Source organism: Fistularia commersonii, chromosome 2 (genome assembly GCF_037954325.1).
Source record: "Fistularia commersonii isolate RoL2024-O1a breed Wild chromosome 2, RoL_Fcom_v1.0, whole genome shotgun sequence".
In the NCBI taxonomy this organism is placed as follows: domain Eukaryota; kingdom Metazoa; phylum Chordata; class Actinopteri; order Syngnathiformes; family Fistulariidae; genus Fistularia; species Fistularia commersonii.
Window position 1 is genome coordinate 19,645,966 of NC_141285.1, and position 25,768 is coordinate 19,671,733.

General features: G+C 40.0%; 1 protein-coding gene across 1 annotated transcript in view; it reads right to left on the reverse strand.

The window, feature by feature from the left end:
• The window catches only part of bicc1a (BicC family RNA binding protein 1a), a 68,062-nt gene that overhangs the window by 29,855 nt on the left and 12,439 nt on the right, over positions 1-25,768 (reverse strand). The window contains exons 2-5 of the mRNA XM_086171885.1: positions 17,924-17,970; positions 9,711-9,780; positions 2,438-2,517; positions 902-1,060 (exon numbers count right to left, since the gene is read on the reverse strand). Coding sequence (XP_086028011.1) covers positions 902-1,060; positions 2,438-2,517; positions 9,711-9,780; positions 17,924-17,970 — 356 coding nt within the window. The remainder of the gene's footprint in view (positions 1-901; positions 1,061-2,437; positions 2,518-9,710; positions 9,781-17,923; positions 17,971-25,768) is intronic.

A 25,768-nucleotide genomic window follows, 5' to 3' on the forward strand; every position in this document is an offset into this window, starting at 1 on the left:
GCCATGGCGCTAAACAAAAAAATGAAAGGCCCCGCGTGTTTGCACTGCCAGGATATCGGAATTCAACCGTCTGCCAAATGAGTCACGGGTTTTGTCTTATTTATAAAGTCCTCTATTTCAGAGTCATCAAAACGTATCTACTGTATCATTGAATGACCGCGGAGCAGTGGCCTTCTGAAGCCGCTACACTTAAATTATAGACTTATAAATTATACACTTAATAAGACTTGTTTCTAAATGAAGAGGAAAGGTTATCCTTTGCAATATTTTAATATTAATATTATAATAAATATTAACCCTTTCCATTATATATTTTTACGGTAAAAAAGTAAATTAATCCCGAACATGCCAGAAAAGTGAATTCAAGGTTTATGAATAAAGCATTACAGTAAAGGATAGAAGGAATGTAAACAGAACGTGAACTTCTTCAAACTGCATTGTTTACTCCAGCAGATCTGCTGATTTAAGAACATGTCAAATGATTTGTTAAAGCTAATACAAAATAGTGATATGACCTAGTTACACACGCCCTGGATGAGTTATTAGTTACATATGAAGAGACAACTATATTAAGTGTCTTACTGTGTAATACAATCCTCCCATCATTATTCAAATAATTAGTTTTTTGAGAAATCAATCAATCACAGAAATTTTGGCACGGAAGCAACGTTGTACTCTCACACGCGAGTTTTTCCTCAGAGCGAATCATACGGCTTTACTAGGACTTTAAAAAAAAAAAAAAAAAACATAATCGTGACGCAATGTTGTACTTTGGTAGACTGAAGCTAAATATTTGTCAGCCTGCTTAGCCAAGTCTTTGATCAGTCGGCGGCGAACACCGCGCTGAACCCATCTGTCTCCCAACAAATTCATAGCAGAAATCTGCAGCAAGCTCACCCACCTGGTTGCTTTTCTCCGCCTGGTTGTTCCTGTTAGAGTCTGGGAAATGGATGTGGCATCCTGTCTCCTCCATCACCCGTTTGATGTTATTTCCCCCCTTCCCAATAACATGGGAGTGTTCCGTGTGGGAAACATCCATTTTCAGAGTGACCCGGTTACTCTAACAAGCAGAAAGAGAGGAGGACAGGATGAAATGTTGATTCAAAAATGTTTAATATAATAAAAGTAATTAAATAAAAACAGGTGTTTTTGCCAGTAAGAGTTAAAGAAACGTGTCAGAAATTTACCTTGCATTTGTATAGCCAAAGATTTACTGCTCCATGTATAATAAACAGAAATTCGGGATGATATGATAGCGACACAAATAATAATAACAATAATAATAATAATATTGACAACAACAATAATAATAGGTAGCCTTGTCAGTGATCCAAATTATTAAAAAAACTCCCTCCCACGCACTGATCTGAGCTTGAAATTTATTATACACACACACACACACACACACACACACACACACACACAAACACACACACACACACACACTTATTTATGTATTTATTTATTTTCTATACGCATTCATGATATTCTTGGACTCTGGCACAGTTTTGAGAATTTTTCCACATTATATTTAGTGACTTGTCTTATGTTTTAGATTTTCCACAAACCGGAAATGACTTACTGATTTGAATATCAATATTTTCATAAATAAAATAGTAAATGCTGATAAAAATGAGCCAAAATGCAATTGTATATAATTTTCGGTATAAAAAACAAAAAAGTCAAATAGTCTGTTTAACAACTAGATAGGGATTATGTAATATAATGTCCTAGCAGTCATGCTGTTTGTTTTTTAAAATCCAATAAATATTATTCACACAGTGTATAATGAAAAAAATGATATATGATGGATATAATAAGAAATAAACACCAATTATACATAAAGAGTCTTACTTGTGTCCACAGGATACATTTGATAAACAACAACAAACATTAAAGGGTAGCAAATGAAATGGCAGTCTTTAATTCTGCTAACACTTGGTTGTTTTAATTATAAAAAAAACATTACAACGGACCTGAAATGAAAAGGTTCAGCCATTCAGAAAGGAATTAAATAAAGATTAAATATATACACCCAAATCTAATCCATGTGCCCAAATAAATAAGCCTTTTAATGACAACCCATGTTTTTGTTTACTGTTGAGGCAGGTTTAAGTGCATGGATTATTGACTGCCCCCAGGGGGTGCTACAGTGCAATGCCCGTATGAGGTTTCTTGCGTTGCCATGGCAATGGAGACTTCATGCACACTGCAATTCATGACAAGCCCAATATAAGAGTATCTCGCCAGATTAGTGCCAAATTGAACTTCACTGCTGCGTGCAATCTATCTGTCACTAGGGCAGTTTGCGTGTGTGTGTGTGTGTGTGTGTGTGTGTGTGTGTGTGTGTGAGGAAGGGGGCCTGGAAAAGGCTAAAGAGAAGAGGGCCGAATCAACCGCACACACACACACTCACTGAGACGATGAAGATGTTTACCTTGGTGTCGAGTACAGACATAATTCTGTCTTTGGCTTCCCTCACGTTCTCCCTCTTCCCGCATACCTTGATGTGTGGATCTGCGGGGAATAGTGTGTGTGGGGGTAGGAGGGGGAGAAAAACATTAAAAATAAGCTAGAAGAGGCAGTTTGCTACCGAGCCAGTGACGGCGAAGGGGACGGAGAGGACGTGAAAGTGGGTCAAAATTTATACACATTTAACCGAACGTGACACGGCGGTCCACGTTTGTCAATAAATTAGAGCGTGACAGCAAAGCTCGGCAACAGTAATTGCCGCTTTGATATCTGCCGGGTCTCATTGAAGTTGGCAAGCAACCGCAGCACGTCGGTGGGGAGGAGGGGGGGGGTCTGCGCCCTGTGGAATTCTATTGTGGCGATCCATCATCTGCAGAGACCACAGAAACACCCCGACTGAAGATAATTGTTCTGCAGCAATGGAACCATTGCAGAAGAGTCCTCTGTGACTCGCTTTTTTCAGTTTGCCTAAGACTTTGTTATAAACCAACACTGCTTCTTAGTTAGGTCATTTTATTCACGGGGGATGGGGGGGGAATACATTTTAAAAATTAATTGTTATCAAAAAAAAAAAAATCCTCAGAATTAAAGATAGCATAGATAGATAGATAACAGGCGGATATTCAGACAATAAACCAACATATTTCCCCTTGTAATGAAAACCATTGTTTTGGTCATTATTTTCCATCTTTTCATTTTCAAGTAATTGATTGCAGACTTTTGAGTAGTTTTAGAAAGTCGCTCATTTTGATTTCATTTTTTCTTATTTTAAGTCATGTATTTCTTTTTTTGCAATTTTACAAATTTATATGCAAATTCATAAGCTATATTGGTGTTTTTCTGGACCCTCTCCGGCTAGTATTTCGGTAATTTCTTACAGACTGAAAGAGTAATTTCATGCAAACTGAAACAACCAGCTATGGGGTTTAATTGTGGCAAACACAAGAATTCCAAAGGCAAGTGCATACGGCAAGAAAACAAACGGTGAGTCACAATGGAACATGACATTACTGAATTAATATCTTGGTTTGTTTTTTTCTTTTCAGCCAAACAATGATCCCCATTTGTACATTTTCAGTGTCTTGTTGAAAATTTCGCACTCAAATCACACCAAACTGAATGTGGCAAATGCGGGAAATAATAATTCTAATATTTCATTCTATTATTCTGAGTTTAACAAAAACAACCCCCTATAAATGAATTCATATTTGTGTGATATTAATATACCTAAGCTGACAAATGTTAAGGCTTACTGTCTGGTGCTTGTCCCTGATCTATGGGAAGTAGTCATTCATTTATTCATAGCTGATCGATAGTGTTTATTCCGCAAAGTGGGTCATGGGGCCAATCACATGGGATGAGGCACCAGTCCATCACAGTACGACCACATATGGAGACGAGTGATGATTCATTTTCTCATTCACACCGACAGGCGATTTTAGAGTCATCCATCAACCTACTGCATGTTTTATGGTCTGTGGGAGGATGCTCGGGCTCATCTGAGGAACCATGCAGACACTAGGAGGACACAACTCCACACAGAAATGCCAGAGATACAGAGAATTGCCTGTGCAAGCCAAGATTATGGTTTATATAGCGTAAATAATTATGAATCTGTTTTAATAAGTGCTTCCTTGCTCGGTGAGAATGTTCATTATATAATTTAGTCTTCAACCTCACTGTAATTTCAAACACATTTTTTAAAACTTTTATTCATTTTTACACTTGTTTTTTTGCAATTGTTTATCAATTGTGTTTTGTGCACGGATCTATGAAGCCAAGGTTTTACCATTCACAAATTTTACTTTGAAGGGCATGTTATTTGTTTGAAATGTTTTTTGTTACTAAAGTTTGCTTAAACTATTGACTGAAAGTAGAACAGGGATTCATTAAAAAGAATAAACAACAATAATGATTTTAGCCCGGGGCTTGTTCCGACAACTTTATTTCTACACATAACGCAAAGTTCTTGTAACAATACACTGTTACTGGGTGAAACTTGGGCAGGTTTAGATCAAAAAATTGCAGTGGGAAAAACCCCATTTTCTTCTTCATTTTAGGAGTTTGCAACCAAACAATAAACTTTATAAATCTGAACCGATGTACATTCTGCATGAAAATTCTTGCAAAAAAAGCTTGCACATGCTAGTTTCCTGCAATATCTTATATATTCTTTCTCTAAAGGTGTTAAATGGAATGGGATTTTCCTTTAAAAATCATCTGAGGAGTATTTATGTTTCTATGCAGGTTCATTTGTAGAAATGCTCTGTTGCAACATCCATTCAGAGCATAATACTGACAAAAATCGAAGACTGTCTTCTTATTTCTGCAGTTCCTCTGCACTCCTCGCTCTGCACTAATGACTCCCATTGGGTAAAATTGACCCTGCATTTGGAGCGATGCACAAGTTAGTGGCCTTTGCTAAAACACCCCGGGGTTTCTCCAATGCTCAACGAGCTGTTACATACAGAAACATACAGACGTCTTCTACGATTCAATAAATGACTACACAATTCCACATCAGCGGCTGAATCATTGCTCATGCTATAAATACCCTTTGTAACCTTAAGTACTGATGTCTTCAGCAAACTTTACGACTACAGGCGTAGTCACTTACCAGTTAAAATAACCAAACACTGTATAACTTAACAGTTCAAACTAAACCCAGTAGGCAATAACTGGCTCTGTAGCGTGTCTGACCCATGTCTAATACCAGTGCACATACACAAATTCCAAATTTGTACTCACACCGGAGTCAATTGCAAGATGTCAACTAAAGCCCCCCTTTTAGGAATGTCCCTCCCCATATTTACACACTTGGAGTATCTCAGATTTACACCATAACCTAACAGATTTATTGATAAAAAGTTGTTTGGACTCTGAACCACTTGCGAGGGCAGAAATAAAAACAGCAGGCAAATGAGCAGTTACGAAAATTTTGTACGACAGAAGGAATTTCCAAATTCGAACGTGTTTACGTCCGATCGGCCTGGGGGTTTAATGGGCACTGGAAATTATGCGAACCGCAGTTTGCCGGTAAACAAGCAATGATCTTTGCTTTGGTAGCCAGGAAACTTCACGACACACTCGGGAAATGCTCGATGGCATGGGATCATTAAAATGTTTTGAGGGAAGACCTAAACAAAAAAAAAAAAAAAAAAAAAAAGCTGAAGTTTTAAAACAATGGATAATGAGCTGAAGGCATGTCCATGGACCTCTTACGGCCTTTCAGAGGAAACCCTTTTTCAGCATTGGCTGTGAATAATATAAGGTCTGTCTCCTTTCACTCCATGTGTTCCTCATTGTGGCCATTAGAGGGAGCTCTTTCAGTGTCCCTGCACTAACCTGCAGTGCACATCTGGTAAACATTAGCCGGGCTAAACGGCTGTTGCAGTCGTGATGTAGAACACCCCCGCATTTTTGAAGTGGAGTGTTCCGTGTGCACGTTCTTTTTTTTTTTTTTTTTTTTTTTTTTTGATGACTGACTGCGGAATAGAAAATGAGCACTTTTGGCCTTAATTTGGCAGATACATGAAAAAAATAAAATAAATAAATAAATAAGAAAAGCTGCAGCTGTGAAAAAAAAATGTTTTCAGTGATGAGGGGAAAAAAAACTAAAACATCACTCTCACTTGAGGGGGAAAGAAACCTTTTGACCCGTACCTCCGTCCTGGCAAAGTATTTTTCCAGATTGACTTCTTTTGCAAATGCCACACAAATTAAGGGAATTAAGCACTTTTGGCTAAAAACTTTCATCTAAAAGGAGCTATCATTTAAATAAGGCGGACAAATAAGCAAATGAAAACATTACCTCTTAGAGCCAGACTATTACTCATCCATCAAATGGTAGTTTTTAAAGAACCGGTCTCTTTTGTAATAGGTCAGTTTATCCATTTGCGTCTTGGATGATTTCACTGTACAAGTAAGATAGTGACAGATAGCTACCGTATGACAATACTGAAAATGTGAGGAATCTGTGTTGTAAACTGTGTAGATTTAGATTCCCACAGACGACAAGCTAGTGACTACAAGTATAGCTATTTATTTTTTTTGCCATTCTTGTGTGATATGGTTAAGTTAACATCTATAACAAACATCTGCAGGCCATTGAATGTAACAAGTTAAGTGCCAGGTGGTGCTGGCCAAAGTTAAAGTGGACTCGTGAAAATGGGGTAAGTCACCATGGCCGAACTTGGTCAGCTGTTTCGGCCACCGCTGTAAAAGTTATCAAAGGATGCAAGCAACATGAACCACTTGTAAACAAAAACGAGCCAAAAAAAAAATCACAAAATCAAAACCATACAAAAGCTAAATTCACTACTTGCATGGTGAAATGAGTGCACAACGTATTTTTCCACTGATTTTTTTTTTTTTTTAAAACACAATTTAGTGGTCATGACACTCATTGGCATACACAATCCACCACTGCATACATTACCCTTTCAAGCAACTTTCGCTCAAGCCTGCTTCACAGGTGAATGCCCGATAGTTAAGGTGCATTAGCAACACCTAATGTTTTCTCATCGCACGCCAAAATAGCCAATTTTCTTGTCATTACAGGCTGTAATCATGATCTGGGACGTGACAAGAGAAGAAGCTCAACCTCTGATGCATGAAGGCAGCACAGTGCAGTACTGGCTATTCACTTGTACAGTGAGGTTGCAAAACCAAGGTCCTTGGTGCAGTGGGTGATATGTTTTCTGACCGTATTAAATCACTTCTAGCGTGCCAGTGACGCCGTGCGCTGGAGGTTAACAACCGCCCTTATCGCACATATACAGGCGGTGGTGATGGCTTGCAGGCAAGTGACAAATGAACTGGAGGAGCTTGCATCGTGACGGTGTGGCCCTCTGCGGGGAAGGGCTCGGTTAAAAGCGTTAAAAAAAAAAAATCCCCCTCACATCTGCCGAGGGCCTGTGAGTGTAAAACTGTTTCCAGACTGCGCATGAAAGACAACACTGACGTGAAAACATGGGAAAAAGTAAGGCGAACTGGCGTCCGATGACTAGTGAGATTTTAGATTAGGATACTCCGAAATTATCTTTTTTTTTTTTTTCTTTTTTAATTGTACCAAACCAAACACTCGTTGGCAGTCAGTGTCAGAGTGAATGATTTATGTGTCATTTTTAGTGTGAAGTTATGAACACTTGGAAAATGACTGTTTTTTTTTTCTTGGTGACGACTCTTCAAAGAATCACCAAATAATTTAAACATCTCAACTGAGAGGTGCAGTTTTCTGTATTTTATCATCCTGCCCTACCACTGTGCTTTACTCCCTCCCGTAAGCCCAAATTGTTAAAACACAGTCTGTTCCACACGTCTATTTTCTCCCACAAAATTCCATTTGATCATAATATGACTGCGCTTATCTTTTCTTTCAGTTTATGCAAGATCTGGCATGCGTTGAATCACAGGTTGGACGCTTAGAAAAGCACAGATCTCAGGTGCTGAGGGAAGGAAAATTTTGTGAATGCACAAATACTTTGAACATTGCGTGATTACCGGTTGATAAATTGACCGGGGAGAAAAATGTCAAAGATGTAACCCGATCAAATATTTCCCGTACGGAGGGGAGTTGGGAAGTTACATAATGTCGTTGGATTCTACATTTGGCTTGAAGACGCACGCTGGCAATTCTCCTGAGGACAACAACGAGAGCAAGGCCACACCTACTCCTCCTCACCTCCCCCCCGCGCCTGAACCCCACGTCACCCCTCCTCTCAAAAGAGCTTTAAATAACCGTGATGATGTTTTATTGGTAACAGAGTGCTGGAGCAACCCGGCAAATAGATGCAAAGGTTTATAGACTCCCACCCCTCTGCCGCGTCGGAATTGAGAAATTCCTTTGTGCAGATGAAGTCATTGGCCCACAAGGAGCAAAAAGCATGCAATGTTCCTTTCAACTTCCAGTTTAAGGTTTATTACAGGATGATTGGTCTGGTTAATCCATTCATTCATAATAATCCACCCTATACAGGCAGGCAAAGTAAAAACAACAGAGAAATGAGATTTGGTTAATCATCGCTAACTGACATTTTCAAATATGTCTATTAACATTGATACTAAAGACTAGCGGCAAAAGGCCAATATTCATTGGTCCATTGGCAGCAGGTGCTGGTAAATAAAGGGAGCAATGAGCAACGAGCAACCCCCCCCCAAAAAAAAAATAAATCTTGGTTTCGAAAGAATTGATAAGGCCGTGCCAATTCGATAACAACATTTGTTTTGTTAAAAGGCCACCTATGAATGCGTTGTTCTATCCACCTCCATCCAAACTAATTTCAAGCGCTTTACTTTTCACTGTTTATTATAAATATGCACTGTTGTTCCATTATTTTTTTTGCATAATCTGATTTAAAGGAACAGATGAGAGCAAATTGGGGAAAAGTGGATTAATTTTCTGCCGCTCTATCTTCATTGATCCATCAAGAACATTTTGGGGGTGATGTGCCAAAAAAAGGAGGGATTTCTGCCAAACACAAAGTGACCGCCTGGAACACAATAAAACTCCCTCAAAAAATAAAAATAAATAATTCACTAAGCTTGTTGTGTGTACTTTGTGTTTGCTTTTTTGAACACGCTTGCAACCCCCGACATAACAGCTTACAGTGCAGGGGGAAAAACGAGAGATGCTTCTGCCCTTGGAATGGAACTACGATTGCCATCGGGATTATTTTAAGCGACCGGCTCGTGATTTCTGGAAATAGAAGTTACTGGTGAGGTTTTCAAAATATACATTGTTGTGGTGCTTTGAGCACTGCAGTAAAAACACAGTATAAGCTCCATTGTCATGTGCTAAATTCAGCATCGTATACCTCATTATGTACAGAGCGTGGTGAAATATATGTTTTGGGAGTTGGCGGTATTGATCTATCTAAGGCCAATTATGAGTTCAACCGGAGCTGCAAGATCTAATTCACGGATTTATTTGAAGTCAAATCTGAAATTAAATCATTCTTACATCTAATATTTCTTTCTGATTATTTCTGGTGTGTGCTTCTCTCAAATAGTTAGTTGAATATATGTGGTTTGGGGTAACTGGAGGGCATCTTTTCAGCTTTTGAAAAAATACAAAACCCATAAATAAAGTAATAATAAACAGACTTTTTGAAAATAACAAAATTGATCTTCAGCTGCGAATGCGCTCTGGTGAAATTGACATTGACAGAAGCAAAAAAATAAAAAATAAAGCTGAAAATTAAATCAAAATGTGTAACTGGGAGTGGAAGAATAATCACCTTTTTTAGACTTTGCTCCAATCTTCAGTTTGGAAGGCCAGGCTATCTGTGTTTGGGTCTCATCCATGATCTGGGAACAAAAAGGGCACAACTGTTAGAGGTACGTTTTTATTTTCTTTAACAGACGGCACAGAGAATCCTTCCAGAACAGTAAATAGCTCCCTCCCGCAGCAATGAACACGGTTTAGTATAAAAGTACTACACCCATTCTCACCTCCAAAACAAATTCAGTAGTTAGTGTTTAAGTAAAATATATGGGTGCCAATCGATTAAAGCATGCTAAAATCTCTGCTACCGTTACTGTAGCAGTGCAATAATAATGACACAGAGAGGCAAAGACCAATCATTCACATCGGCATGCATGCATGTAGAGCTATGTCTGCTGGTGAAACAAGATTCTGGACTATGTGGTACTGTATTGGACCCTTAGTTTGTGTGTGTGTGTGTTTTAAAGAGAGACATTGTGGGTTTGGCCTAACTTGAAGTGCGGACAACAACTTCATGACTTCTCCTGTATTCGGAAACTGGTAACATGTCATTTTGTTGACATAAAAAAAAAAAAAAAATTAAAGAAATAAATAAATCACACATATTCGCACCCAGCAGCTTGACGTGACGACTCATGGCCAGGAGTGTTAAATGTTTATGATTTCAATTTTTTTTTATTTAAAAAGGGAGCTCAGAAGGGGTATGTGCGGGTCCAATTTAAACACGTCTGGTGATTTAAGCTTACGTTACATTTCCAGACTTTGTTTCGTTTCACCCAAAGATAAAGCGTGAACGCTTGGCTTTCTTACATATAAGAAATGCCAAAAGCAATCTCTTTGAGATCTCCTTGACAAGTCTAGTCGCTGGAAACAGGAGCATATGTATCAATGCTGAAAAAGCAAATACTTGGCCATTGTGGGAGCATGAGAGAGCTCACCTTGCTGGGTTTTTCTGGCCACAAACCTGCTATGACCAATGGGTGGAAAATATTCTGAGGAAGAAAGAAAAAAAAAAAGTCTCCTAATGGCTCTGTCCTCAATGTGCACTATCCTTGTTTTCAAAAAATCCCCTGTAGTCCCTTTTATTTGTTTTAATACTTTCCAGAGGCTTGTGTTTTCGGGGTGGGGAAGATAAGACTTTCTTGAAAGTCTCGGCCCTCGGTCACCCGAGGACTGCCTCAACCCGTTACACGAGCTGCAGACGCCACTTAATATTCCTTGGTGGTCTGCTGCAATCAGCAGCAAGCCAAATAATGGGACTTGAATATGTGCGCGTAAGGAGCCATTAGTGCTCTGATAAAATGTTTAGCATCGTGACAGTAATTCAAAGGTTGCTTTTTTTTTTGTGCAATATTTTGTTACAAAAATGTAAAAAAAAATAAAAAAACAGTCTGAATTCCTCAGAGAAGTGTTGCACAAATTAGCAGAAGGGCTTAAATTTCTTTTTTGCACATGTTCCTCTTGAAGTTGCTTTGCATGCCTTCTAACAAAATCTGACAGGTCTGCTTTGACAGTAAAACACACCTGGAAAAAACAGGGCAGGGGATACAACAATAAGAGGCCCGATCTGTGCCTTGCTTTCACTGCGGCGATGTGTTCAGAGTCCATGATGGTTGAATGGACCTCCGCTCAAGCATCACTTATTCTCTCCTACATCCTGTGATTGCGTATTAAAATTGACAGTTTAGACAAGTAACCGAAACAAAATGGCTATCCTATCTGTGGAAAATCATTTGAAACAATAACTTGCGCTTCGACATGTCATGTATCTAAAAGTATTTGAGAGCCGTTTATAAAAAGCCAGCTGGAAGTGTTTTTTTTTTTTTTTTTTTTTTTTTCAAAGACTTGCCATGCTGTAAATTCACAGCAGAAAATGATTTCCTCCAAAAGCAGTTTATTCTCATTTAGCTCAACAGGTTTCAATCTGAGCACGATGACCAAGAGCCAATAAAAATCAGTGCAAACCGCGTACGCGCTTCCAAAATACCTTTGTTTATATTTTGTTGTTGTTGCCGTCTTCCTTCCTGCTCTGATGCTAATGGCCCGTCTGAAAATGCACAGGCACGATCACAAATCGTTGCACCATCACTTTTCCTCATCATCTTGAAAGATAAGGTCAACAAATGAGCGCCTGCTTGTGCCAGCTGGAGCGCAAAGCCACATTATGTTATTGTCATTTGGAAAGAAAACAAACCGAGATTTCTGATTGAGTCGTGAAAAACGAAATTCCGCAATGAATCGGTAGTAGTTTAAAATGATGATGCTGCAAACGCCGAGAGCCCTCTTTCATACCCGCGCCGTTAAAGGCGGTCCATCCTTTAAGCTTGAAATAAATTTAATAATTTCTGCGTATCCGGAGTTCACGCTAGCTAGACGTAAAAGCAAATAATTTACGACATCACGCCCTCAAATTCAGGAGGGGAGTAAGCGCAATAAATAAACTCTTCTGTAGCTATGAGAAGGCTCTCTTCATCACCTGAGCTCACACCAGCTGCTGGACCAAAAACACATCTCCAGACACCGTAATCCCCAGTGATACGGGCATATACATTTAAATATTTTTTTTCTCCCTCCCCCCTTTTTGTATATCCTTTGGGCTTTCGTTTCATTTTGCAGTTGACTTGATAAATGTGGGTGGATGACGTCAAGAAGCCGCCAGTTTAAGAGATTTGCTGCTGATGAACTATTGGACAGACCTCCTCACAGCATAATTTAATATGCCTCAAGCGCCATTGATTCTCAAAAATTATCATTAATATAAATCAAATCCTTAGTAAAGCTTGGGAGTGCAAGAGTGAGAGTCTACAAATGATTTGAGAGGATTTAAACACATCCACATAATCGTAACAGCAATGGGAATTAAGAAGGGCTACTTTACTACGACGATAAAAACCAACAATTCAATATTGTTTGCGTACATGCAACAAGTGAGCGTCAGCTCTCTGACAGGTCTCAGCGCTGCAATAACAAAGTATATGAGCTAACGTCAATTATATTTTCCTGAAATCTTTTAACTTCCCGGACTAAGCTTCATCAAGTTTTTTTTTTCCCCCTCTGAAAAGGCCTTGTTCATAGACCTGTTTCCTGTCCAGTGCTGCTGTTCTTGGCAGCATCCTGCAGATGGGACTGATTTCTGACGGACCACACACCATTTTAAAAGGCCGGACGCCGTTTATTTTTACGAAGGGGGCTGGCGAATACCTTTTAAATGGGTTGAAATATATATTTGCACAAATTAGGTTACCTATACATTTAGTGTGCCACCCGTTCTACCGTGCAGCGCCGCCCTTTCTGGAGCAAATAAATACGTAAATGACTATGGTTCTGATCAGTTTCATGGTGCAACCTTGACAGGATGATTGGCTCCGAGAGACTTCCAGGTGGTGCGCGTCGATGCGCTCAGAGCCGCGAGCGACCTCAGACAGGATATCTTTAAAGTAACCAGAAAGACTGCACATGTGTCTGACACGTGACCGCGTGTACGGCTTATGTGTGTGTGTTCACCGAGCGCAGCGGCAATCAACATGGCAGAGGCATGTTTCCTGGGCCACACTGTAGTGCTGCAGCTGTTGATTCAGCTGGAGTGAGTGAGTGTGTGTGTGTGTGTGTGTGTGTGTTGGGTGGGAGGGTTGTGGTCAGGGAGGGGTGTAAAAAGGTTGTGACCAGAGTTAAGAGACCGTCTGTAGAAAAGACCAACCTTGAAGCTGAGAGAATTAGCAGAGCAGTCCTCGAGAGACTCCTCTGACTTTATATTAACAAAATGAAAACTTGCATGCAGTGTTGAATCTTAGCAGGATTCTTCGGGGGATGAAAAAAAAAAAAAAAAAAGGTATGTTCCCACGGAACGCACTCCCACACAAACATCCCGTGGCGGGAGTACACGGAGACTAAATGTAAATGTCCTTTTTACAAGTCAAAGTACAAAAAAAAAAAAAAACTAAGACAGATCTGAGGTGCTAATCCCCCAATGCCGGAAAATTGGAGATATCACCGCTCAATTCGTGTTTGGGGAATGTCGTTACCTGGACACTGGCGAAAGCAAACGATAACAAAACTAGAAACATAATGCAATCTACACTCCCACCCACTCCCTTCTTTTTCTTCTCCCAACATCACTATTTGAAACCTTATCTAACATGAAGTTAGCTTTTTAAGGCATTAAAAAAAAAAAATCACAGAGCAACTTGAAAATACTGGATTCTGTTTTTTACCAACTGCTATGTCATCATCAGCCTGGTACGAAATAGTGTTCTTAAGATGTTTTGGGGCAGGTTTTTCAAATTAATTGTTTACATGAGTTTAACAAATGAAAGCTGCGGGGGAATGTTTTCCATCCTGGAAAAGTGTCTCGAGACTGACTCGTAACTGCAGATGAAACAAAAACATCTAATGGTATGTTTATTTAATTTTTTTTTTTTTTTTTGACGGTCTCAACTTACACGTACTGCAATCATTCGCAAACCAAATGAGTCATCCCGGTTTGAATTTTTTTTTTTTTTTCTTGTAGCAAAGTACATGATAATTTATCGCAACGAATCAAACAAAACTGGCCCAAGTTCTGAGAGCATTTAAACATCACGGTTGGCCTTATTTACGGAACCACAACTGCGGGGATGGCGAATGGAAGACGGTGGAGGGATGAACTGGCTTGCGGTTCAAAGGCCCTTTTTCTTGACTCAAATCCACTCCGAGCTATGCTGAGAAACTCTGCGGCGTATTTATCAGCTTAGCCAGCTGAGCTCTTCGCAGTCCCGTGGCTCAAATTTTGCACAGCACTCCAAACGGCTTACTGGTCTCCACCGGGATCCGCAAAACTTTTAAAGCGGTTCGCTGCCCAATCGTTTCAATGCTCGACGACGCGCTGAACGGCACGGTGACATTTTGCCGTCGTGAACCGAGTCATCCGATAACAGTGACGCGCCAGTGGTTCACAGAGATCAAACAAAATGAAAACATCATGAGGCTGCAGAGGAAATGAGGAAAAACACCGTCGAGGGGTAGAAACCGGGGACACAGAAAGAAAGAATCATCTGTAGTTGGCCACCGTCCTCGATATGAGCGCGGGGAATTGAACATGGCCAATTTCCCAGCTGAGGCACATCCTGCCACTCCGGTTTGAAGTCGTATTGAAATTTTCATTGACTGCATGATGAAGAGGGTGGACCGTCACTCCCTGTTACAAAACGTTGCTCTGGACCTCGAGAGGAAGTCGAGCAGACAGTGAGTAAGAGAAACTGGGCCCGGGGAGAAAGTGTGGGGGCGGACAATCATGTGCTGTTCTCAGACTCTCTCTCTCTCTCTCAAGCTCAATATCAAGGCAACACTGAAACCCCATTCCCGAATCCCAATTTAAAAGCATGCGTCAAAAATGAGGAAACGCATATTACGTGAGAGGGAGTTGCTACGCATGTATTTTATTAGTCTCAGCGAGTGTGTGTGGTGGGCGGTTGTGTTGAATGGGCAGGAGGCGATCCGACCGAGTCTCCATTCTTTTCCCTCTGGCTTCATGCTAACGGTAACACCTCGTCCATTTTCTTCCGACAAAACAGTTTCGCAGTCGGATTCGGTGTTTATTTTCCGGACTCTTAATTGGGCATGCGTGTCGATCGCGCTATCAAAGGCTAACCGTAATGGAGTTATCCAAATGGAAAGTCTACAACAAAAACACGACTCGAGGTCTTTGCCCTTTTACTGCTTCTTGCTTGCTCTCCAACTCAAACAGCTGCAGACTAATTTATAAATGACAAATTTGACCTCTGGTAACCGCCGGGATTCGAACGAGGTGTGACAATACAGAGGAGACTTTGCCAGTCGTGGCAAAGTCAACAGACCTTGAGGCAGAAAGTTGGTCAGAATAGCTTTGCGGACTAAGGTAGACACCGGCAACGGATATCTTGAACATAACCACTAACTTCACCCAAAAGAGGTGGAGGCGGACCTACAGTAATGCAAGAGTCCTTGTAAAAATTCCGTGGAGAGGAATCTAAAGGCGCCTGGTTTGCATTACTTGTTTTTTTTTTTTTTTTTTCTCAAACCGCTTCAGGGACAGTTAAATTGCCTTTCCCCATGATATTTCGCTTTGCATCATAAAATCAAAACAAAGCACTTACAATTGACCAAAAGGGAACCACTAAAACGAATCAATGTCCATTAAGGCCCCCCCCCCCCCCCCGCCAAACTATTGTTTTCGAGCAATCTTCATTTTGCTTAATGCTTTGTGAGGGACATTGTTAGCGATCAACTGACAGAATTAGGTACTTCAACAATAAAATATCGCATAAATGTTTTGGGGGTAGATTTACCTGAGGCCCATGCTTTCTGGCCAATGCAATGAAACCCTTCCTGGAGAAAAACAACATATTCTTATTTTTATTCACTTATGCGAGTAACAATAAGAAATGCAAATTTGATGTACAACCTAGAAATGTTCTAATAAGGCCGATCACAATCGGTTTCCAAAATTGGCTTTCCTGGAATGTAGGTCGTCTGATATAAGTGAGCAATTTCAAGGGTTTCTTAGACAAAAGCTGACATCTGAGCTGAGACAGAACACATTTTTTTTATTTTAATGTTTACCACTGTCTTGGAAAGAGCTGAAACAACTTTATTGAAAAGTTCATTTGAAATAACGGTTCAGTTGATGAAAATTTGATGGTTTCCATTTTCTCTCCGTGCCTCCTCCATCCTGCTCAAAACCTTGCATCGAGAATCCCATCGCGTATGCATCACTTCCATTCTGACTTTGCCTGCCGTCCCCTTTGGCTAATAAACTTCAACATATTTTTTCTCATTTATTGAGACCACATGTTCCGTCATTTGTATATTTCCCACTCACATCAAGCTAAACCATTGGATATAGAGATTACTGAATTGCACAGTGTCAGTAAAGACATCCATTTTTCACGTTTTATTTGTTTCATTTTTTTTTTTCCTAGGAAATACTTGTCTCATTTGAGACGATCTGGCGGGATGCTTACATTCAGAGAAAATATATACAGAAAGAGAGAGAGAGAGACAGGCTAAGTGGGACACATTTACTTTGAACAAGATGGAGAGAAATGTTGTCTTTTAAAAATTAAAAAAAAAAAAAAAAAAAAAAAAAAGGAGTCCTCCATTAGACCTTCAGTGTTGCCCTGGTAGTAACAGTATCGGGATCTCAGTGCATCCCAAAATACCCAGTTAGCTCACTCAGGACTTCGACCTGTTTATCTGTGATCAAATCCCACGGGACAGAGATTAATACCAAAAGGGTTCCTTCAGAGGTTGATTCATTTCGTTCGCCTGAGATTTGAGCATACCGAATCCATCGATGTAAAGCCACGAGTACCGGGTGCCTGTGTGTTATTTACCATCCGATATAAAACGCCTTGATATTACTATGCAATAGAAAACAGCCAGACTGAAAGGAAAGGCGTACAAGATACTGTATGGTCTAGAAACCGTGACAATGATGAAAAGACAGGAGGCAGAGCTGGAGGTCGCAGAGATGAAGATGTTGAGGTTCACTTTGAGAGTGACGAGGATTCATAAGATCAGGAATGAGTCTATGAGAGGAACAGCACATGTTAAGATGTTTTCGGAGAGAAAGTCAGAGAAGCCAGACTGAGATGGTTGGGTCATGTACAGAGGCGGGATAGTGAATATATTGGTAGATGCTGTAATTGGAGCTGCTAGGCAAAAGGACTAGAGGAAGACCAAAGAGAAGATTTATGGTAGTAGAGAGAGAGGATATGAAGCTAGTTGGTGTGAGAGAGGAGAATACACAGAATAGGATTAGAATGAGAAGGTTGATTCGCTGTAGCGACCCCCGAAGGGAAAAGCCTAAAGGAAAAGAAGAAGAGTACGATGCCTTGATAAACAATGAAAGGTATGTTCAGAATGTGAATCTTGAACCGTAAACCTTCATCTTCAGAACGTCTACAAGATCACTTACAATGAGGAATCGTTGGCCTGATCAGGCCTACGTCTGACCTCTGTCTAATTTCAAACTGCAGAAAGGATTTCTGATATCGCGGCTTATTACATAAGTGAGTAAGGCCCACTGTGTTGTGTCAGCTGCGTTATGGGGTTGGACACCCGGGTCGGTTCGACGTCAGCGCCATTCCATTGTTTGTTTGTTTCCATTGGTAATCGCTCGCGCCCGGAGGAGCACCTGACATCTGCTCCCGCTCCCTCGCGGGGAAATAAAATGCCGCTCGGCGGTTTTGACGCGGAGACGAAGCTTACCTTCTGAAAGAAATCCTCGCCACCGTTGACTCTCCCCTCGGAGGCAGCTAGAGTGAGAAAGGAGAAAAAAAAAAAATTAAACCACAAAGAGCAACTCAGTTTTAATTACACAAAGTAACCTGTTTCTGCCAAATCATACCCAGATTGACCAGCCTCCTCAAAATGATAGTTTCTTCACTCACCAGTATTTATGGTGGACCTCCATTTCTTTGGATATTATCTTTGGCACGGCTACCGATACTGCTCATTTGCGAGAATGAAATCCCAGTATTCCAAGTAATTTTCTTTAATCCTTGAGATGGATACAAGCTTCCATGTAACAAATTGACGGATACCGTGAAAATATTTGGGTAGTCTGCAGTGGCCAATGATGGCATAATAAATGCCGTGCTTGTATCAATTGGTATTGGTTATATACTTCTCGCATTTGGAGCTTCAGCAGTTTGCTGTTTTTTTTTTGGAGCCTCGGAAAATTCAGCACATTAAAAAGAAATTACGACATTAGGCAGATTACTGACTCCTTAGTGGCACATCCTGACAAAAATGCACATTTGGGTGAGCCTTGGTGTTTAAGATTATTTTCCATACAAGTAATGCAACGTTGCTGAACTTGCTCAGCTGATGGAAAGATAGAGAGGCTCCAGCTGGTGGCTGGGGTACGATACCTACTTTTATAGTGGCATATGGCAATGGAAGAATTCACATTCAAAAGAAGATTCGGGGTGAATTTTTGGAAAATTGGGATTTTTTTTTTCAAACAAATTCAAGAATGGGTTGTGTGTCAGCTGACACATTTCACATCCGTAGTTTTAGAGGGATGAGTCTGCGTATTTGTTATGAAGAAACAAGCTAAATGACGAATTTGTCCTTTATTAAATGCATGCACGGTGAGAATTGTGTACTAATTGCACCATCATAAGTTGGTCTTTATTAATGACACAGTTATGCAAGATTCAATGTAAACAATATTTAAAAGGTGAAAAAAAATGTTTACTGACTGGAAGGATGTTTATCATTTATTTATCCATTGGTTCATTCATTCATCCTCTAAACAGCTTATCCTGCACTATCCCAGATGTGATTGGAAAAGAGGTGGGGTTCACCCTGGGATGACCACCAGTCCATCACAGTGCCACATATAGAGAAATATAACCGTTTACCCTCTGATTCACATATCATGTAGACATACAACGATTCATTCTCGCATTGTCACTTCATTAAGAAACCTGCAGCTATTCGTTTTCTTTTTCACAACATCGCGTAGAGACAAACACCCGTTCACCCTCTCATTGACACATCTGGACAATTTAGGGTCTCCAGTGAACCGCCAGTGTGTTTTTGGACGGTGGGAGGAAACCGGAGAACCCGGAGGAAACACATGCAGACATAGGGATGGGGGGGGGCATGCAAACCCAAAACAGAACAACCCCCCCCCCCCGACGCCGTCCCGTTGGTTCATTAACACAGAATAACCTTGCAGCACTGCATCGCTAACAAAGACCATCGTAATGATTTGATGTGGATGCAGCATTTGACCGTAACGTCACCTTTTTTGAGAAAGAAAAACAAGGGCAAGTCTCAAATTTGACCTGCGGGGGGCAGCGGTTGTGCAGCTTGACTTGTCAGTAACACGGGCCATTAATAAATAGTAAAAGTAACAGATGCACACAATTTGAATTCACAGTCCAAGCTTGATTTTTCTTTTTTTTTCTATTTTGCTTTTTCATTTGCTAAAAATGGCTGAACTGCTCCTGTAGGATAGAGAGAAAAGGGCCCGAGGCAGGGCAGGCATATAGTCACTCCAACACATCTGCAAGTCCTTCCAAATGTGGCAGCTCTGCTGATGCAAAATACATATCTGCTCTCCAAGGGGAATTCTCATGTTTCTCTGTCATTTCGGAGAACAGGAAGATTTAATGACGCATCTTAGCCAGCTTTCCTGAGATGGATCTGTTGCTGTCTGTGCGAATCTGGGTCAGGAGCTGCAACGGAGTCCATGTGGATTATATAGCCCCCGTCATAAAAGCAAGGCTTGGTAAAAAATTATGTTATGATTAAACACAATGTATCCCATACATTGATTTATGATTCGAAGCCTGACACAGTATCAGCATTGACAGCCACATATTGATTTTCTATTTTCCAGTGCGCACCATCCCTCTTTGTTCTGCTGCATGCATTCGAACCCATGTGAACGGAATGGTATTTTGCCTCAAATCCCGACCACACGTGTGCCAGAGCTATAACAACGAACAGAAAATTGCACACTACAGTCCAAACGTGCTTGACTTTGTTAAACTTTTTGTTTGTAGAGGTGTCAATCTGCCAACACTCAGAAGAGCCATCTGTGATTCATGCATACATGGCACTTCCATTTCAGATTAAAAGTGATTACTTTGTGACAGCTTGTGGCGCACACGCTCAGTGGTTAACACGATTCCCCCAAAAGAAAAAAAAAAAGTTTTGGGGGGAGCCCCCCTGTCATCCAGTTCCTTTTTGTGTGGAATTTGCAAGGTTTTCCTGTGTCTAGGTGGTTTTCACTTCTACTGCTCAAGTTTCACCAACACCCCCCACCCACACCCCTCACAAGACATATATTTAAAGGTTAATTCTCCAGTCAGTGACCCGGAACAAGACCCAGGAGGACAAAACGTCGGTCCCTCGGCGGTGATCTGCAGAGGATGAACTTCCTTATAATCTGTCCAGTGACTATAAGTACTCGCTTTCTATCTTCCTAATAGCTGTGTAGAGAACGCGTGTGTTAACATGATCACATTAGGACTGCAATTTAAAAGGGTTCAAAACCACACGGTCAGGTGGACCCCGATCACACCGCGCTACGAAAATACTGCGTGCAACCGCATTGTTAGCTAGAAAAATCCCTATGATTTTAGATAGTTTTTACAAACACAGATGTAAATCTCATTTCATTTTTTTTTTTCCCAAAAAAGTAAGCAAGAGCTAAAGGATTACACTTTAGCCTTAGAAACTGAACATATTTGAGGGCTATAAGAATAACATACTGTATCATTTAGCAAAGCAAAACTTTTCAGAAAGCGTGCTAGTTTTTCTGGCATGTCTCTCCAGCTGGTATGATCTGATACATATTTCATATGTGCTGGCACCCATCCAACATAGATTATTATTGATAACAGTTGCCCGAGCAGCTGGCGTTCTTTTCCTACAAATGCAGTGCAGGTCTTATTGTGTGAACTTCTAAAATCTGCACAGGATAATTTAAGACGATTCCGGTACCTGCTGACTCTCTGCAATTCCTCTTCTAATTATTATAATTTATTACTCACATGCAGAGCAAGCGTGAAGAAAGGAAAAAGGGTTAGAATTGAATTCATAAATTCTGGTCAATGAATAAAATGTAGAAATAACAAAATGTGTGACAACTGAAGCGTGAGTTGAACTCACGCTCTTGTGACATCATTTAAAATCTATTCAAATATTAAGCGGCATTTCAGTGGACGTTTAAGCAGGTGTGTTTGGAGTAAGTGAAATAGTTCTCCAGAGCAGAGTGTCTGGCCGCAGAAACAGGAAGAACATTCATGTGAGCGTCTCCACGAAACTGATGACGAACTCGAAATTAAATTGCATATTTCATGCTCAAAAGCAGGCATGCAAAGAAATGCATTACATGCTCATTTTCACACACTTGTTGGAGTAATTTAATGTGAACTTTTGGCTGGCAGAGACAGGGGGAAGAGCAGATGTCATGCATTTGGGGTTCTGCCTTTAGCCAGTGGATTTTTTTTTTTTTTTCCAAGTTAAAGAATAATATTAAAAACAGTTCATAAACGTGAATAATTAATGTTTTCTCAGCTCCCAGCTATTGCAATTTTCAGAAATGTAACAATCTGTCAGCAATCATGTTACATGCAGTTTAAAATATTAGGGAGGGAAAAAGAGAACCAAAACAAAAGGAAGTATGCTGGGATTTCTTTGTAACAGCCAAAATGCTAACACAAAGAGAGCAACAGCACATGTGAACATTTGTAGGTGAAAGGATCAACAGTGAAAAATTGAGTGAAATTATCAGATCCAGCCTGAGAGTAGAGCATACTTGTGACAGATGTGCGGCGCTCAAAGCAACTGTGGGAGAATTTGTGGCAGAGGAATGGGAATGTCTGATAAGAAGTGCAACAGTGTCATTCTGTCCATTACCTTAACATAACTGGCCATGCATTATCTATTATGTTAAAAATAGCATGATATAAATAGCATGATATAGCTACTTTTGAAGGTGCTTGAACTTATAATAGAGTTTGCTCTCAGTTTACTAGATGTTTTGTAATTACAAATTTTCAAGTGTCGACCGTCTATAATAGAAGACAAAAAAGAAAATTAAAAAAAACCTTAACCCCCCCAGTACAAGATAGATTTGGACATCTGAACTTCATTTCTTTAATGAACTAGAAAGGTCTGCAGAGATCAACGGCTGCCATTCCAGTGATGGATAAACAACCAGGCCAATCAGTTTGGAATGCAGTGCAAAAATAAGGACACGCAGTTCCTTGTGCCAGTGCGTGAAAAATGTGATAAAGAAAATACAATTTTAAATGATGTCAGAACAAGAGGATCACAATCAAGGCCAGCGGCCTGCTCTTGATAAAACCGTGGTAGTAACAACAAATAAGCCTCCATGTTAGGAGAATCAATTGCTGGGAATCTACTTGATGATGAGGTCACTTTAGTGTCAAAAAAATATTAAATATTAAACAAAAATACAACAATAATAATGAAAATACATATGTTGGTAATGATAACAAGTATAATGATAATGTGAAAGTAAAAAATAAAAAATAAAAAAATTAGGATCTTTTATTCCAGGTCTGTATCAAAAAATTGGTTAATTCCTGGTCAACAACCTACAAATTCATCCAGCAATAACATGGTGATAAATAAAGTATCCTAAAGAAGTACGTAGCCACTACTGAAGAGGAAATCATATTTGAATGAACGCCATGTCAGCACAGAAAGGCGTGTTTGACCGATCAAATCTTGTATTTAATACGGACATTGTAGCTTCTGGTAAAGGCGAAGAGATTCAGCTTGCATTGCGAAAATTAAAGCACCATGAAAATCATAACACCCAGATCAAGAAGCAGTGCTATATAATCATAAAGATTATAATTTAACTGGCATCCACAGAATAGGCTGAGCTGCTACGGTTTGATATTTTAAGGGGTAAAACGCGGTAAAAAAAGCAATCATAAATTCAACTTTTACTTTCATGGGACTAGTTTTATAGATTTTTCTACTGACTCTAATTGTTTTCCTCTCCCCACAATGTAATACATTAGTTGACTCCTTCAGCTCCGTAACAAATGTTGGAATTGGTTAGGAGGGATTTCCAGAAAATGTGAAAAATATGATTCCCAGTCAAACTATGATGACATAGATGATCTCTGGGTCATGTTGTTTAGTTTCTGATGGGAAGTCTCAATGTGATGGAAGGTTACACGAGGACAGAGGCAGTGCTACTACCTTTCAGCACAGAGGATTGGAAAGGTATCACGAAAAAGGACATGCACGGCCCCGAGCAGGGGGTCAGATGAAATATCATAAACGACACTGTCCCATGGCTCAGGGTTTTTTTTCTTTTTCAGAGACGGCAAAGGTGAAACTAAAGTATAAGCAAACTATAAGCAGTGCAAAGAAGTCGGATGAAGTTAAAACTAATCAACATCCTCTATATTACAAAATAACGACGATGATAAGATGTAACGACCAGAGAAGTTGTAATGGAAGATATGAAGAACTCAATGCTGACAGATGAAATTGAGTCTGTTTTCCATTATTTTTTTTGGGGGGGGGGTTCCGTTGCTTGGACAGGGGAGGAATGTAAACAGTGTTGATTTCTACAGTTGTGGCTTCGATCCATACACAACAGTCAAACCAACAATAGCGATACAAGCACTAAATCCAATCAAAGGAAATGTTTGATGTGAATGTTTTCACTGTTGGATTCAGACCACGTTTGACCGGAAGGTTAGGCAGGAGCACCAGGTTAAATAAAATAAATGAAGATATTATTAATCATAATTATAAAAAGTGAGAAATCCTCTCGTAATTCAGATATAAGGCCACATCCACTTTTAATAATCCCACAACCCGCCAGAGTCATCAATTAGAAATACTTATTTTCATTAATAATCAGTCATTATAATCATGATTAATCACTTGGTTGATTGGTGGACGTATTGAGACAATTGAGAAAAATGTTTGTGTTGATTGTAATTCAAACCATTTTACTTATTTGAACAAGTTTCATTTTGCGAGGGTGAACGACAGAGCATTGGCCGTTTCATCGAGATATGAATCAAAGTGATAAATTGGGTTATAAAAATAGTCGGTGATTAAAATTTCACAAAAATTGATTTTGAAATACATTGTTTATCTAAAATTATGAGATTCTCACCGAGGAGTTCTCAGTCATGGGTTAGCAAAGACCAAACGTATAATTCAAATTACGACTAAACTTATAATCTCATTCGAATAGTTGGCTAAAATTTGGTATGGGACGGGGGGCGGACAGTTGCAAATGGCGATATTTTATCCGAAGCTGCGTTGAGCTCAACAGCTGCATCCAACTCACCATTTCTAACTGTGTAGCGAACCTTTTTTTCTACTGGTGTGGCCATTTACATTTTTATTCATTCATTGCCGATACAGTTATCCTGCACAGATGGAGGCAGAAGTGCTGGATCAATCCCAGTTAAACGCTAAATAAGATGAGAAATTCACCCTGAACTGGAAACCAGTGGATTACAGGACCACATATAGAGACATATACCATCCACTCTGATTGACAATTTAGCCTTCCGTTAACCTACTGCATGGTTTTGGACGGTAGGAGGAAGCCGGACAAGATGGACAGAACTCACATTGAGACGGGGAGAACATGCAAAAGCCACACAGAAAGGCCCCAATAGGCCATGGAAATTATTTTTAAGAGCCTTCTAACTGTGAGGCCGGAGTGCTAACCGCTGCACCACTGAGCCGCCCACGTTTAATTTTGAGAAAATAAATTACACGATACCCAAAAAACGTTGCCTAAAACTACAACCGACAATAGATTCAGTTGCGTACTCAATTCAATCTGTTGTCCAACCATAATAAACATCAATACAATCAGATGGAGACAGACATTGCTGGCCATTGGAATGAATGGAGGTTCATCCCAGTGCCACACTGGGATTTGGAGTTTAGGCATAGAGAGGCGCTCCAGTTTTGCTCCTTTTTGTACAATCAATGGTGCTGCGCTACAGTCATCCTCCTCCGTGATGAAGGATTTTTATAAGAAGACGAAAGTTCTCTAAAATCGCAAAGAGCAGAAAGATCCTGAAGGCACCAGTCAAATCCCTTAACTGCAGAGTTGCTTAAATGGAATCCTCTGCACTGGCAATAAACACGGGAATTAACGTGATACGTGGGACATACGTCGAAAAAGGTATTTGCAAGCATTAAAATCTGAAAAGTTACACCTCCAGTTCCCTAAGATGAGATTTTATACCACATGACAACTCTAATCAGTAAAGGATCGACATCTCAGTCTACCGTCTACGATCATGCCTTTACTGAAGTCACACAGATTAATATTAATGCCAACTTTAGGAGCACCCTTGGCTACGAGGACTACAATTTGAACAAAAGAGCAGCATTCCCCACGTGAAGAGCGAGAAGGAATTGCAGTAAAGGAAACCGAAAAAGAAAGACAATGGGTGACCATTGGCCAGTCATCCCAAGCGATGGCATAGAGTTTAATGAAATATTTCTTGTTTCCGCCAAATGTACTATCAGGCAAACTCGGCACCGACTATAGGAATACATTTT